The sequence below is a fragment of the Camelus bactrianus genome, chromosome 4, assembly GCF_048773025.1.
Source record: "Camelus bactrianus isolate YW-2024 breed Bactrian camel chromosome 4, ASM4877302v1, whole genome shotgun sequence".
Classification (NCBI taxonomy): Eukaryota; Metazoa; Chordata; class Mammalia; order Artiodactyla; family Camelidae; genus Camelus; species Camelus bactrianus.
The window spans coordinates 45390751-45405861 of NC_133542.1; the positions used below are offsets into that span (position 1 = coordinate 45390751).

At 35.8% G+C, this 15111-nt stretch overlaps 1 protein-coding gene across 4 annotated transcripts in view; it reads left to right on the forward strand.

The window, feature by feature from the left end:
- The window catches only part of UNC13B (unc-13 homolog B), a 167043-nt gene that overhangs the window by 11260 nt on the left and 140672 nt on the right, over positions 1–15111 (forward strand). For all 4 annotated transcript variants that reach the window (XM_045515180.2, XM_045515181.2, XM_045515182.2 and 1 more), the window contains exons 2-5: positions 6594–6623; positions 9399–9498; positions 13388–13505; positions 14268–14391. In XM_045515180.2, coding sequence (XP_045371136.1) covers positions 6594–6623; positions 9399–9498; positions 13388–13505; positions 14268–14391 — 372 coding nt within the window. The remainder of the gene's footprint in view (positions 1–6593; positions 6624–9398; positions 9499–13387; positions 13506–14267; positions 14392–15111) is intronic.

The window sequence follows — 15111 nt, forward strand, 5'->3', positions numbered from 1 at the left end:
TAAAAATGATTAGTACTGTTCGAGGAATAGACTGAGCACTTATTTTAATATAGAAATAGTATTAATGGTCTTCCTCCAGCTCTATGACATCTGTTTAACTACGTCAGGAAGTCATCCTAGACTTCTTTGAGGAAGAAAATACATAGAGAGGAAGGAAAGTTGTTAGGTTCAGTTGAGTTTACGGTGTCTGTAAGATAAATTGTCTATAAAATATGTTGAGTTTAGAAGTATCAGTCTCGTTGCAGATGACTGCTGAAAATGGTACCAGAAAATGTAGGTTCTATAGCTTAACAGAGAAACCTGTGTTAGAGATAAATATTTAGGAGTTGTAGGTAGTTGGTAGTAAAATCAAATAAAATAGCTTGAATAAAACTGCATATAGAGGATAAAAGAGGAGAAAAATGAGCTTATGTTGTAGCTAAGAGAATGGGCAGAAGAATTGATAGGTATGGTCAGAACTGCAGGAAAATAGAGATGCTGTGTCAGTGTCTGAAGTCTAGACTAGAAGGAGTTTGAAGAAGGAATGATCAGATGATAGAGATGGAAGGTACTGGTTGAGGATAAAAAAAATTACAAGGTCATTGGATTTGAAAACTAGAGCAGTATGAGTGTAGGCATCATATCACAGTGGTTGAGGAGTATTGGAGAAATGATAAAGTGAAATCAGCAAGTATAGGCTACTCATTCAGAAGTTTTGCAGTAAAGGGGAGGGTTGAGAGTGGTCTTTAGAAAGAGCAAATTTGAATGTTTGGAGCTTGAAGGGAAGAGATCTGTATGAAGAACAAAGTCAAGATGAAATGGGGGTAAGTGGAGAAGATAAATGATTTCTTTGTAAAGTGAGGAGGTGAGGATGATTTAGCAAGCTTAAAGAGAGTGCTAAAGGTTTCATTCATTCATTCTTTCAGCAGTTATTATGCCAGGTACCTGGGGCAGGATTGTGATTTTAAAAAACCCCTTGCCTTCCTGGAAGTTGTATAGGGAGGGAGCTAGACATTAAGCAAAGAAGAATCATACAAATTAATTTAAAATTACAACTAGGAAAAAAATACAATGATGATTTGTGCTATAAGAGAGTACATGTTGTTATGAGACCATGTGATAGGGAAAGTTACCTACTCAGGTCAGAGAAGCCTTAACAAATGAAGTGAAGATTGAACTGAGATCTGGAAGAAGAGGAGGCCTTAGGCAAGGAAAGAAGAATATTCTAGGCAGAGGAAACAGAATGTGCAAAGGCCTTGTGAGGAGGAGGAGCTGAAAGAGGGCAAATACAGCTGGCATGCACACAGGAAGGGAAAACTGGGTCAGGATGAAACTGGGGAGGTAGGTAGGACACAACCAGAGGGCCTTGTGGGCCACATTGGGGTGGAAAGTTAGTGAGAATGAGACTGAGGGGGAGGGGCAGAAGGATAAAAATTTATAGACTGAAGCACAGAATTTGTAATTGGATTTGAGTTTGAATTCTTTTTTCTATCACAGAAAACTTTTGGCCAGCCTCTTGACTGTTAAGCCACAATTAAAAAATAAGTGTTACTATTTGTTCAGTGTACCTCAGAGTTGAGAATTAAACTCTAAATGAGATCATGTGTGTAAAATTCCTTTGTAACTATAGTCACTTTTATTCTTGGCTGTTCCCTTTTATTCCTCTATAGAGGCTTAAGTATTCTCAAACTTATTAACAAAGAGGATGTGATCACGTCCATAAACATTTATTGAGCACTTTGCTGTGGGTGAGGCATTGAACTAATTACCAGGGTATAGAAACATGAGTAGGAAATGGGCCTTGTCCTCAAGAAACTGAGAGCCAAGATGGGGAGACAGCCATATGTAGAACTAAATATGTTGCAAGATACAGTGTGGTAATTTCTAAAATAGAGGTACAAAATAAAATGGGGTTCAGAGATGGAGTGTTTGATTCCAACTGAGAGACAGAAAAGGCCTCAGCTGGGAGAGGAAGAGGAAGGAGTAAAGGTGGAGTCAGGTTTTTCTTTATGATGTCATTAATTGGGATGGGAAACAAAGAATAGCTTCTAAGGAGATGATGATTTTGGTTTTGGGTGTGTTAAATTTGAGATGCTGCCAGTCTGTCCACATATTACAGTTTGAAACATGACTTGGGAGATCAGAGTTAGAGGTATAGATTTGGTCTATTCTTTGTGGATCTGTTGGGTGGAGGAATGGTGGCAGGGTAAACATTTACTCAGCATCATCATAGTATACTGCATTTTTATCAACTGTAAGATCCCAGAGATTGTAAGAAGTATCATTTTATGTATCATAAGAAAAAATACTATTGATCTATGATACATCATTGATTGTAAAACACATTTTGATTTCAAAGTTGTTAAAATAGGAGAAAATGTCCTATCATTTTAGAATCAATAGAATACTGAAGCTAACATTTTATGAGCCCTTACTCTTTGTCAACCTCTCTGCTAATAGGCAGATAGGATTAATAATTTAAGTCTTGTAATAACTTTGTTTATCTTTATTATTCTCATTTTACATATAAGGGCATTTGGCCCACGGAAGTTAGTACTTTTATGTACTGTAAACGTGAATTTATATTTTTCTGACTAACTATAAACTACAAACTATAAAATTAATGATATACGATAGTGCTTTGAAACATGAAAAAGTCTTATAATAAAGTTTAGGGGAAGATGGTTTTGTGCACTGTTGGCTGTGAAACAGTCTCACTCTAGCTATGGTTTCTGTTTGCTTAGGATGTTTTCAGGGGCAACATTATAGCAGGTGTTTTATAGACTGGAGAGTTCATTATGGCTCTAGTTTAATAGTGTTCACAACTTAAATTCCTTTTTTTTTCCCCTTGGGAGGACCTATAGTATAATGGAAAATCCAGGATTTTGAATTCAGGAGAACTGTTTTTTGAGTCTCACTAGGTTAAGACTAAAATTTTCTCTCTTCTCTTAATTATCTTTTGTCAAGTGGGCAAGATGATACTTGTGCCACTGAAATACAACTACTTTTCATGTAAAATGAGAAAGGTAGTCATTATATTGGGACATTATATACTAAATCAACTTAGATAAAATTGTAAATTTTCCTACTTGGCTAGGTCTGGCAAAGTCCTGGTTGGCTGTTCTTAGGCAACTGATACTAGAAGATTTTAGCATCTACTAGTCTTGACTGTATCTGACTAAGAGAACTATCATGTTGGAATATCTATCTATCATTTAGTGTATGTATTAGTTTTTGTTGTGGATTCAACGGGAGTTTATTCAAGAGACTAAAGTTCAAAGTTTGTCCTGTGCTCTGTATCAAATTAGCCTAATATGCCTTACTGTTTTCATCTGAAGCACAATACAGCCTTAAAGAACACATATTAGACATCATTGTATACACTATATTATGTTGCTTACAAAGATAAGCAGTTGTGGTCCATTCTTCAACCAGTATGCAGGGAAGACAGGTATGAGAGACTAACTGTGATATAGGACAAAGTATGATGTGACATTATAGACTAAAACTAAAATAGAACAGATTTCATCTAGGGGATGGTAGAGAAAGCTTTGGTGACAATTTATTTTCCTCATTATAATAAGAGCAATATATGCTCACTTTGAAAATTTTGGAAAATACATCAAGAGAAAAAAATTGTAATTCCATCGGTCTTCTCTGTATTGTGTTTATATACGTAAACTTTTTTCCTTTACACAAAATTGTATTATACTTTATATACACTTTACCCTGATTTCTTTTTCCTAGTGGAATATTACCATATAGAGTAGAATTTGACATGGTTCTCTGGGTTTATATCTTTAATTTTTGAGAACTGGAAAGAATCTTGTAGAAGCGTCTAGTAAGCTAAACCTCTGGTAAGCTAAGAGGTGCCAGTGTAGTGCTTCATTTGAAATTATGACAGTTTATAAGTTATTTGAAAATGTGTATAAAAACCCAAATAAAACAGACAAGGGAATGTATTAATTGCTGCATCAATGATTCCAATCTGCTTACAGTTAAGAGATCACTATAATGAAATCACAAGAAATCACTGAAATGAAATGACACCAATATTTGATATTTGAGGACTGTGTCTTTGTGGTGTCAGTATCTGTTGCTTTCATTGGAGTGACCCAGCCATTTCTATCAGAACGCCAATCTAAAGTCACTTACAACCTTTGTTCTCCTTTTAGGGTATTAACAGATGTTTCTTGCTATAATCTTTAAATGCTGTTTCCATCATGTCCTGAAAACTTGCTACCTTTCTTGAGGTCTAGGGCTCTACTTTTTGTTACAACTGGAGAAGAGAGGTAAGTTACTAAGAACCACACCACATGTGTGTACGTGTCCACGTGTGTACACACACACACACACACACATACATTAATGACTTGAATTCTAGCTTGTAGCTAGTTTGAGATATCTTAAGCAGGACCACAGAATCTTTCACATAATAAGTAATGCTCAGTAAACATTTGATTTTGTTTAATGTGTGTATATATCTGCTATATATCAGCAATTTAATAACCTGTTGGCTTCCCTATGGGATATTTAATGGATTTTAATAAAGACCAAGAAGTAGTTATGATTTATGTGCAAGATAAGAGATTTTACTATAATGGTTTTACTATAATTGAAGTTAAAACATTAAGCTGAATGACTCAAATAATGTCCAGATTTTCCTTTCACTGTACTGTAGCCTGAACAAACTGTCTAATGAAGGAATTAGGTGGATAGATGGCTAGACTGACCTTGTGCTGTCTGTATAACCAAGCCAGAATTATTTCTGATAAACAGTAACCATAGAAATCTGATTGTGTGTTAATGTAAACTCTATTCCAACTGAGGTGTATTTATTTAGAAAACATTTAAATATATATATTTGAGCATTTGTACATGCTCATTTATAACCTGGACTCTGTTTACTTTAGAATTAGTCATTGGCTTTGTTAGTTAAAGTTTGACGTAAGTAGTTGTTTGTCTTTTGGTTTGAGAAGTAGCTTTGATTCTTTGAGAAATTAGGTTATTTTTTCCCAAGAACAGGGTAACATAGTTACGTATACTTCATCAGTATTCCCTTTAAGTTTTGATAAATAGATATGAAGTAAAGTGGAAGCTTAGCAATGATATTTAAAGACTTTCAGAAATGTTTATGCGTGAATAAAATCAGATATATATTACTGGTTTGCAACTTGGTTTTGTTTACTCTATGCACATCACTATATTTTTCAGAATTTTCCTTTGCTTTGGTTCGTGTGGGCATAAATTGAAGCATTAGCTGGTTCAGTTGGTGTGGATTTAGTACTAGTACTGTATTGCAGGGAGAAAGCTGTGGACTGCAGGAAGTGTGGGCTTTTGTCATGTTTTTTGTATCCAGTTTAAGAAATCTTTGCCTAACCCCCCAAGGTCATTAAGATTTTCTCTTATGTTTTCTTCTAGATGTTTTATAGTTTTAGCTCTTATATTTAGTTCTAGTAGTAATTCATTTCAAGTTAGATTTTGCATGTGGTATGAGATAAGGATATATGTTTTTATAATAACATTATACAGTCGATTTTATATATTTATATGTATATATATTTTAGTCTATTGGTCTATGTCTATTTTTGTGCCACTGCCACACTGTCTTGATTACTGTAGCTTTTACAGTAAATCTTGAATTAAATGAAATTATTGAAGAATAATTGGAAAGGGTAATTGACACGAGACCACAAGGGGCAGTCCAGAGGAGACATATTTTGATTCAATAAAAACAAATGGATTTTAGCACTAAGTGCTGCTAAATGGAGAGGAGAATAGAGAGGACCTTGTCAAAGGTACTGAATCACCCATCTCTTGGAAAAAGCAGGGCTTGGATGTCAGCTAAGGTGAGCTTTCAGCTGTAATGCAGGGCAAGGAGAATGGCAGATCTGTACTCTGAATATCTTTTTCAGGCATTATGTCTTGGAATCCCCCCTCCCCCCACCTTTTGGCACTTAGCCCTAATCATCATTGACAGAAAGATAGCTAACGCTTTGCTTTCTAGAGTTTAGCAGTTTTCCTGCAGGTATAGTCTTTGACCTTTCCTAAGAGATAGCATGCTAGAATCCCAGTGTGGGATTCTATCTTTTGCAGTTCTCCACTGAGGTTTTGGAAACAGAGTTCTTTGTGATCATTTGGAAGGGAATTCTTGAGATCTGCTTATTCCCAGAAAGAAGTTACTTCTCACTCTTGTTTAAAACCTATTGTCTAGATTTAGCCTGCTGTGCCCTTCTCTTGGCCTGAATGGAATGAGGGAATTTTCTATGTTGGGTTTTAAATAAAGAACATAGATAATTTAAACCTTAAAAGATAAATGACATGAAATTGGTTGCTTGCCACAGGAGTAATTTAGTTCCCTCTGCCTCCTTGTTAGGAGGCTGTGAGAGATTTCTGCATTGAGTATGAGATTAAATTGGATTACTTTTAAGGGATGTTCTAACTCTCTGCCTTCAAGCTTTGATCAGAAGTCCCAGCTTTTTTTCTCTAATGATTTAGATGTAGGGCTAGATTTTTAAGTCTAATCTTGGCACATAGTAGTTACTCAAGAAATGCTGGTTAAATAAATTAATTTGCAAAAATTCTTCATGGTGTTCTTTTTTTCTCTTTTACAGTTAAAAGAGCCAAATTCCAGGGTTCACCAGGTAAGGCTGGCCTTTAATTATTATGTCCTTCTCTCCATACTTGCTATGAATTAAGAGCAGTCTTTCAAAAAAGCATTAATTTCATTTGATTTATTAACTTAAATTCACTAGCTTCATTAAATTATTAAAAAGCAATATGGGGAGATGTTGGTCAGGGCGTACACAGTTTCAGTTATGCAAAATAAATAATTTCTGGAGATCTAATGTGCAAAAATGTGTCTATAGTTAACAGGTATTACACTTGAAATTTGCTAAGAGGGTAGCTCTTAAGTGTTCTCAACACCCTTCTCTGCCTCCCTCCCCAAGAGAAAATGATAACTGGGAGGTGGTGATGAATGTTAATTAGCTTGATTGTGCTGATTATTTCATGTTGTATATGTATATAAAATTATCAAGTTGTACACCTTAAGTATATACAATTTTAAATTGCCAATTATACCACAGTAAAGTTGGAAAAGAATCAGTGCTGTTGTAAAACATTAAAAAAATCTGTCTGTGTCTATTTAGTGAAAAGTTAGTCTTCTTACTTCTTGGCCAATTCATTTCTTCTCAGAAGTAACTGTTTTGAAGTTTTTATATACCTTTTCAGACTTTTTCTGTGTCTGTGCATGTATACACTAATGGATCAGCTTGTGCAACCTGCTTTTTTTCCAACAACATATCATGAAGTTCTTTTCTTGTGTATGTGTATGTGTACATATATCTGGTTCTTTCTTTTAAGGTATTCTACAGAATTTTGTTGCACCCTAGGTCCCTCATTGAATATTTAGGTCATATGCTTTTTTTTCTTTCTATTGTAAGCAATAAATATTCTTGTGCATTTATCATTGCCTGCTTTTGTAAATGTATCTGTACACTTGAGTTGAGAAGCAGAGAATTGCTAGGCCAAAGGCATGTATTTTAAACAAACTTGATAGCTGCTGCCAGATTGTGCTTCTGAAAGTTTTTGCTAGCTTACGCTTAGACCAAAAGTATATGAATGTTTATTTTCCCAAATCCTTATCAACATTAGATAATATGAAACTTTTTAACCTTTGCCCATGTGAAGGTGAAAATGGTATCTTCTTGTTTAATACACATTTCTTTAATTGTGAATGTCAAGTTACAAAGACTTAGTTTGGTTTCTTCTGGGGCAAAAGGAGGGTACTAGGGATTACTGGGGGTAAAAAACAATGATTGGGAACCTAAGAAAATCTAAAAAACCAAACAAACTTTGGGTATAACTGGAACTAAAGCAGTTTCTGAGCTTACTACTCTCTCCATTGGCTCCGGGTGAATCTGTGCTGCTCTCCTTTCTCTTCCAGCTGGCTTTTCATGCTTGTCTTGCACACAGCCCATAATGGCTGCTTCAGAGGAATGTATATGCCTCTCCTAGCTTCGGCACCAGTCAGTTGTTACTATTTCTTGGTTTTCCCTTTTTCAAATCTTTTGAGAGGAAATCATAATGGTCTCAGCTTTGGGCCAGCCCATGGATTGCTGACTGCTTTTGGGTGGCATCTACCGTGGGTCTGGTCAGCTATGGTGGGATACAGGGAATGGATTATAAACTCCTGTGATAAAAAATGTTGCCCAGTGGTCTACTGCATTGCTACTACTGGATATGGATGGGGATTCCCTCATGTGGGTGGGCTTATATCCTCATTGATCTTTGGTATAATTGTGGTAAACCTGCCATGCCTAAGTATAAAGCTAACATAATTAAAAAAATTCTATAGTATTTTATAATTTTCAAAAGTTTCACACAGATTATTTCATACAATCCCATAGTAACCCTTTTTCTTTCGTGCATTGCGCCTCCTCCCTTACCTCTCCCCACTGGTTAAAAAAAAAAAAAACATAATTTTTAATGATACTTAAGAGAAGGTACATGACATCTCTAACATTTTCTCACATCTCTAACATTAAATAATCATTTTAAGCAATCTGACAATTTGTTGAATCAAAAATGATAGTCTTGTAAAAAAAAAAACCTGATAGTCTTTTTTTTCATTTTATAAAGTTACATAATAATCATGGCTGACACAAAGGTAGTAGTGTGGATACAAAATGTACTGTGTTAAGCAGTAGGTCAAATTTCTGAATTTTGAGTTCCAGGTCACCTACCTTTGTTTAGTATTCAACTTAAACTCTTAGGTTAGAGAATTTCCTTTTCCCGACTCTGGGATAATACTTCTTTTTATGTAAGTTGTGCTTTTAGGCCAACCTGAATTGAACAAGCTTGAAATCTACTTCCTTTATGAGGATTTTTCCTCAATTCTTGTCCTTGTCAACAATGAGAGGTAACTCTTTCCTCTTCCGCAATCCTTTACCACTTTTTTTATTTCTACATTTTATTAAATTTACATATCTTTCCTACAATATTAATTAGATTATTTTTTCAGTCTGCAGGTGGGCTATAAAATCAGTTTAGTTGGTTATGATTAATATTTTAATTAAATAAGTTAGAAGAGGAAATATCAATGTATCACATTTTACATTTCATCAAGCTTTTGTTTTCATTTATATGTGTGTTTGTGTATCCAATGGTCAAATATAAAATATATTTCTTAAATTTGAAAAACACTGTTATAGACTATGCTTTTGAGAAGAGTATGTATTTTATAATTTTTTATAGCTCTATGCTTAGAGTGATGCTATATTGTACAATATATAGTTTCATTTTTTTTCTACATGTAATACTGTAATTTGGACATTACTTAATTCCAAGGGCTTTGTGAGATTGGGGAACAATCTTAGCACTAAGTATTACGTCTTTGTTTTGCATTTTTTTCAAAGACAAATTTAACACATATGTGACCCTGAAAGTGCAAAATGTGAAGAGCACGACTGTAGCAGTTCGTGGCGATCAACCTTCCTGGGAACAAGATTTTATGTTGTAAGTACTTAGCAGCAGCAGCACGCCTACAGTATTTGATAATCTTTCCAAGGTGATCACATTGGAGTAAACAAGTAGAGGCTAAAGATTTTTTGTATATCTATGCTTTATAAAATATGTTAAATATTTAAAAACATCTTTTAATAGCATGTTAAATATTCTTTCTGAAAACTAGAGAGATAAACAAGTGAGGTTTATGGTAGGTGAAATACATCTGCAGTTTTGTTTTCTCCCGATTCAAAATCTATTCTTAGAGGTAAATTATGAATGCAAGTAAACTCCCAGTTAGTTTGTACATGGGTGAAAATACTACCTCGTCAGATTTTCCCAGTGGTCAGTATTAAGCATAGTATAACATACTTAGCATGCTATTAAATGTAACTTAATATTTTTTTGATTCTCAGAAGACTCCTTGAAGGAATGTAGTTATGCATGTGAGAGATTCTGTTTGTGTACAGGTCACCTGCTTTTGAAGATGAGGATTTGTGCTTATAATCCTTTCACTTTATTGAATAAAATGTCCTACCTTCATCTAATTCATAAAAATGAGTAGAGTTGCTTACATATGACACAAAATTTAGTATATTAAGATTGTAAGCCCTGACTTTAAAAACTTGATATTTCCTTTTTTCCTCTTAAATTTCAGGAATTTTTTTCCTGCCCTGGAAAAGGGGAAAAATATGTAGAATATTATTTTGAAGGACTAGACAAATCACTTAGTTTCTCTGAGTGTCAGCTTCCTTATTTGTAAAGGTCTACCGTCTCTTTCAAGGTTATGCTTGTTTTTTTGAGAAGGTGGGCCCAAGAGGGTCAAACAAGAAAATGTATTAAAATTGCTGTGAAATTTGAGATTGAAGTGAAGTTGCTTTGCAAGTTTATATTGCATCTCAGAGAGATATAGGATGACTTTTTATGGGGAAACATCCCAATCCTATGAGCTTTAAATATACCACTGCTTTTATTGACATTTAGGAAACTTGATTATAGTAGTTAAAGGGTAAGATTATGAGGATTTGGGCTAAGACAATAACAGAAGGGATAGATAGAAAAGAATGGATAGAAAATGTTAAGGAGCTCGAGCTAAGTCTTGAATCATTGGGTGGGGGGTGTGCTATCATTAGGATAGGAGATAATATGAAATCAGTTATGGAAAAGCTTATATATGAGGTTCTTACAGGACAGGTAGGAAGAAATTTACAGAAAATAGTAAGAAACTTGAACCTGGTACTCATGGAAGAAGTCTTGAGTTGGAGAAATATTTTGGTCACTTGAAGGCATAGGCATAGATGAGAAAGCTTAGGGAGAGTGTGCAGGGTGAGGAAAGCCTGGAGAGCAAGAGCATTTAATAAGGGGATAAGGCGGGCAAAGAAGGAATGAACAAAGAGGAAGAAGCAGAAATGAGATAGTGGTGTCCTGGAAGCTGAAGGAGAACTGGGGCTTTAATAAGAAGCCAGTGGTGTCAGATTCCTCACTGGTTGCCTCTCTTTCAAGATTGTAAACCTCATTCATTCCCTCAGTTACAGTGACATCAGAGTGAGGCCATGTGTTTCTCTCTTCACTCTTATAAAGTCAGCTATGAACAGTCTTTTCAAGTCTCTTCCCGTGCCAGTGTTCACCACACCACAGTTCTGGCTGTGGTATATAATAAACCTAGTGATTCTACTTTCTTCCAACTTCCAGTTGACTGTAATACTCACTGACTGTTAAAACTCTTCCCAGCATGTGTAACATAGCAGTCTTCTGTCATCTCTCATCAGTATGGTAGCTTTATTCTTATGTGTTTATTTTCCAATTTCCCATAACACTTACCCCTTTCAACCCTGCTGTGATATGTAAGAATTTTCTTCTGTTTCCCACCTTGAGATGTTGTGTGAATTTTGTCCTCTCTTGTTTTACACGTGGGTTTTATTAGCTACGTTCTCCACCTTCCTACTCCTGTTTCTTATTCCTCCCACCCTATCCTTATATCTCTGGCAGCTCCGTTACTGGTCACTTGTACCCTTTTCTACTTTTTTTTTCTCCTTGATGTATTATGTGATAGTATCTAATGTTCACTTTGGTATTTCTCATTGAACTTTAATATTTCTGTGTCTTATTTCTAGGACTAGATTGTTCATCTCATAAGGGCAAGGAGGGCACCTTCACTTATTGTGACTTTGCCTAGTGCAGAATCTTGTATACATGTATGCACATACACTGTTGATTGAGTTAATTGATAGAGAAAAGAAACTTCTGCAGAGCTCTGGGGATGAGGCATAAACAGAACTCTGATATCTCCCCTAGTTGTGCCATCTGAGCAAATGTAGACAAGAGGCTTCTTATGGAAGAAGTCCTCATTGTTTGGGCCTTACTCCCCTGAGTTTCTTGAAAAACAAATTTGCTTTATTTGTCCAAGTCAGGCTGTAAAGACCTCTGGCTGTTTGTTTTAGCTATTGGCTAGAGATGCTATTTAGAACTTGCTTTGGGAATATTACGTATGTATTCCCAAGTAATCTTTATTTTCTAGATTCAAAAGATTTGAAATTGTTGTAAGTATTTTCCAAAGCTAATCAGTTGATTAGGCTGAATGAAACTATGGCAAAGGCTTTGTTTCCCCACTGTGAACACCCTAACATAGTGGCTGGGTTTAGTCACCTACCATGTGTCTTTGAACAGCTCTCCAGATAGCTTAGAAGTTTTTAGAGATAGAAACTGGGTCCTATATTGTGTGTCTTCCCCAGAGCACCAAGCCGTATTTGTTGTACATGCTCAGGGAGCAATAATTAGAAGAACAAATGAACTCAGTAGTTCTCTATTCTATTTACATAAAAGGGGCAAATTTTCTTTGCTTCACTTATGTTCAACACACTTGATATGAATTCTGATGCTGTAATACCACATCTCAAACTTGTGAATCTGAGAATGTGTATCTTAGTAGTACAACAGGGAAGCCGAGCTTTCTCTAAAGCACAGACTTAAAACTTCTACTGTGACGAATAGCTGTTGTTTTCCTGAGACTACCTTTCTGCAATTCCAAAAAGGAATTGACCTTTTCTCCTCTTTCTTGCATTTCTCCTCAGTTAACCTTGTGTTTCCATAAGCGCTTTCTGGAGAATGTTTTTAGCATTAAGTGTTTATTTATTCTACCTTAAGATTGTAGTTATGTTTGAGTTAGCCCTTCCAAGCTGGTAGTCTACCACATAACACTCTGCTGTTGCTTAGTGGTCACTGGCTCTTTCTGAAATAATTTCTGTTCAAATAATTTTTTCCTAGTTATTACAGGAAAGTCATTGTGTTTATCATTATCCTGTGATCATTTTGTTTATAAGTGACAGTGCCTGCTTTAACTGATAATGACTAATGGGTTCTCCAGAGGCTGAGTGGTGTGAACTAGCATACTCTAGTGTCCCTCAACTACCTCTGACCAAATGTTCCCATCAAACTTAGATGTTCTCAGGGGCCCTTTTATTTCTGCTTGGATTCTTTCATATATCTTACAAAGAAGCCTTGCCTTTTCCTGAAAGTTTCTTGTATACAATCCATAGGTATATGTTGGGAGCAGTGTTAGCATTAACAATAAAGCATATAAAACTGTTGCTTAAGGGAGGAGATTACAGGCAGGCACTCCTGGCAATAATACCCTCATTGCTTGGCCTCATTCCTCTTGTGTATTAGTCTAACCATGATTGTAGCGCCAAAGGAGAGGGGACAGACTGACAGGCATTTTTCTGTGGGCACCTTACATAGGCTTCTGGGAACCTAAAGAGTGGTTGCAGCATCTGGGACATTTTGGTTTTTCCTGATGACAGGATCCTGGTGAGGACCTTAAATAAGTTTAGCAAAACAGGAGATATAACTGTTTCTTTCATATTACCTGGTTTTCTTTAAAGGGCTTTCTTTTTTCCTTTAGTGAGATTAGTCGCCTGGACCTGGGTCTGAGTGTGGAGGTATGGAACAAAGGACTGATCTGGGACACCATGGTGGGGACTGTGTGGATTGCACTGAAGACAATTCGGCAGTCGGATGAGGTCAGTCAGTGTGTGTGTGAGAGAGACAGAGGGACAGAGAGATGGATCTAGGATACCTGTGGCTTCTGCATTCCCCTCTAAGACACTGCTCTGAGAGGAATTCCATTAATTAAACTTCCTCAGCTGGCTGGCTGTGTTCTCTTCTCTGTTTTGTTTTCTTGAATCACCTATCCCCAGGAAACTGGTTTCGGTCTTCCTTCTTCCATATGTAACCCTAACAGAGTGTAAGGAACTACAGGCTTGGCAATTGTTACTCACACTGTTTCAATACACTGTTTTCAAGACTGTATTTCCATTCCACTTTATCAGATTAGAACATAACTCAGCATCATTTCCCATGAAACACACTTAGAATATTTTCATTGTGGCCCCAGGTCAGGTCAACTTAACTAGTAATGTTAGTAGCTCTTTAGTGATTAGCAGTAGCGACTGTGTCACAGTGACACAGTCATTAAGAATTGTACAATTAAATACTGATCCATGGAGATGCTTTGTTTTTGAGTTTGGTGCTCTGGAAGTTCTGTCCTTAGTGGACTGGCAGAGAACTAAGCACAGTGAAACTGCTGTTCACCAAAGGAGGAGAACAGAAGCCACATACAGCAGAGGAAGGTGGTGACAGTCGTGTGTTTGCCTACTTAGGAAATGTGAGTGGCCCTCAGGAGCTCTCTAAGGAGCAAGGAAATTCAGAGAAAAACACCTGGCTCTTAACCAAGAGGGGAGTCATGAGAGAGTAAAGTTTCATCTTGGATCTCTGTTTTCTAGGAAGGGCCTGGGGAATGGTCCACGTTGGAGGCAGAGACATTAATGAAAGATGATGAGATCTGTGGAACTAAAAACCCAACTCCCCATAAAATTTTGCTTGATACAAGATTTGAGTTGCCTTTTGGTAAGTCTGATTAGATTTTAAAAACCTTTTAATACTTTTTACCATACTGTGTGAAATTGTTTGCCAGTTGTCTTACTACTCTTCTGTCTAGCACCTCCTTTTGGGGCATTCTGTCTTCTACTCTATTCCCTGTAACACCCAGCTCAGGAATGGTGCACAGTAGACTCTAGAATGGTGCTCATTAAAGAATCCACACTAAAAGCATTCTTTTCATTTTTTCTTATTACTATTATAATGACTTATGAAATACCTGCTTGTTAGAGAATATCCATGATTTGTTCTTTTGATATTTTAACATTTACTGTCTTAAAGTGAATGTATATCTTAAGATTTGTCAACTGAAACATTGAAATGGTACTAATAAATAGAATAGTAATTTAAAAAGTAATTTTTAAAAAATTACAAAAAATATGCTAACTGTAAAAATTCATATAGTATGGAAATGTGGATGGTTTCTCTTCCTACTTTGTTCATTTACATTTCAAGTAAATAAATCACTGTTAACTTTCTTGTGTCTTGGTTTGGGCACAAGACATTTCTTTTTGAGAAATTTATTTCGACAAAATTTGGGTCATACTCTATGTACTGTATATATGGTGATATATAGTTTTGTATAAACCAAAGCATATTATCTTGGACATAATTTCATAGTATTCTTTAAGATCTATCTTGCTGATCTCAACAGCTGCTTTATATCATAAATTATCTAAGCAATCCTTT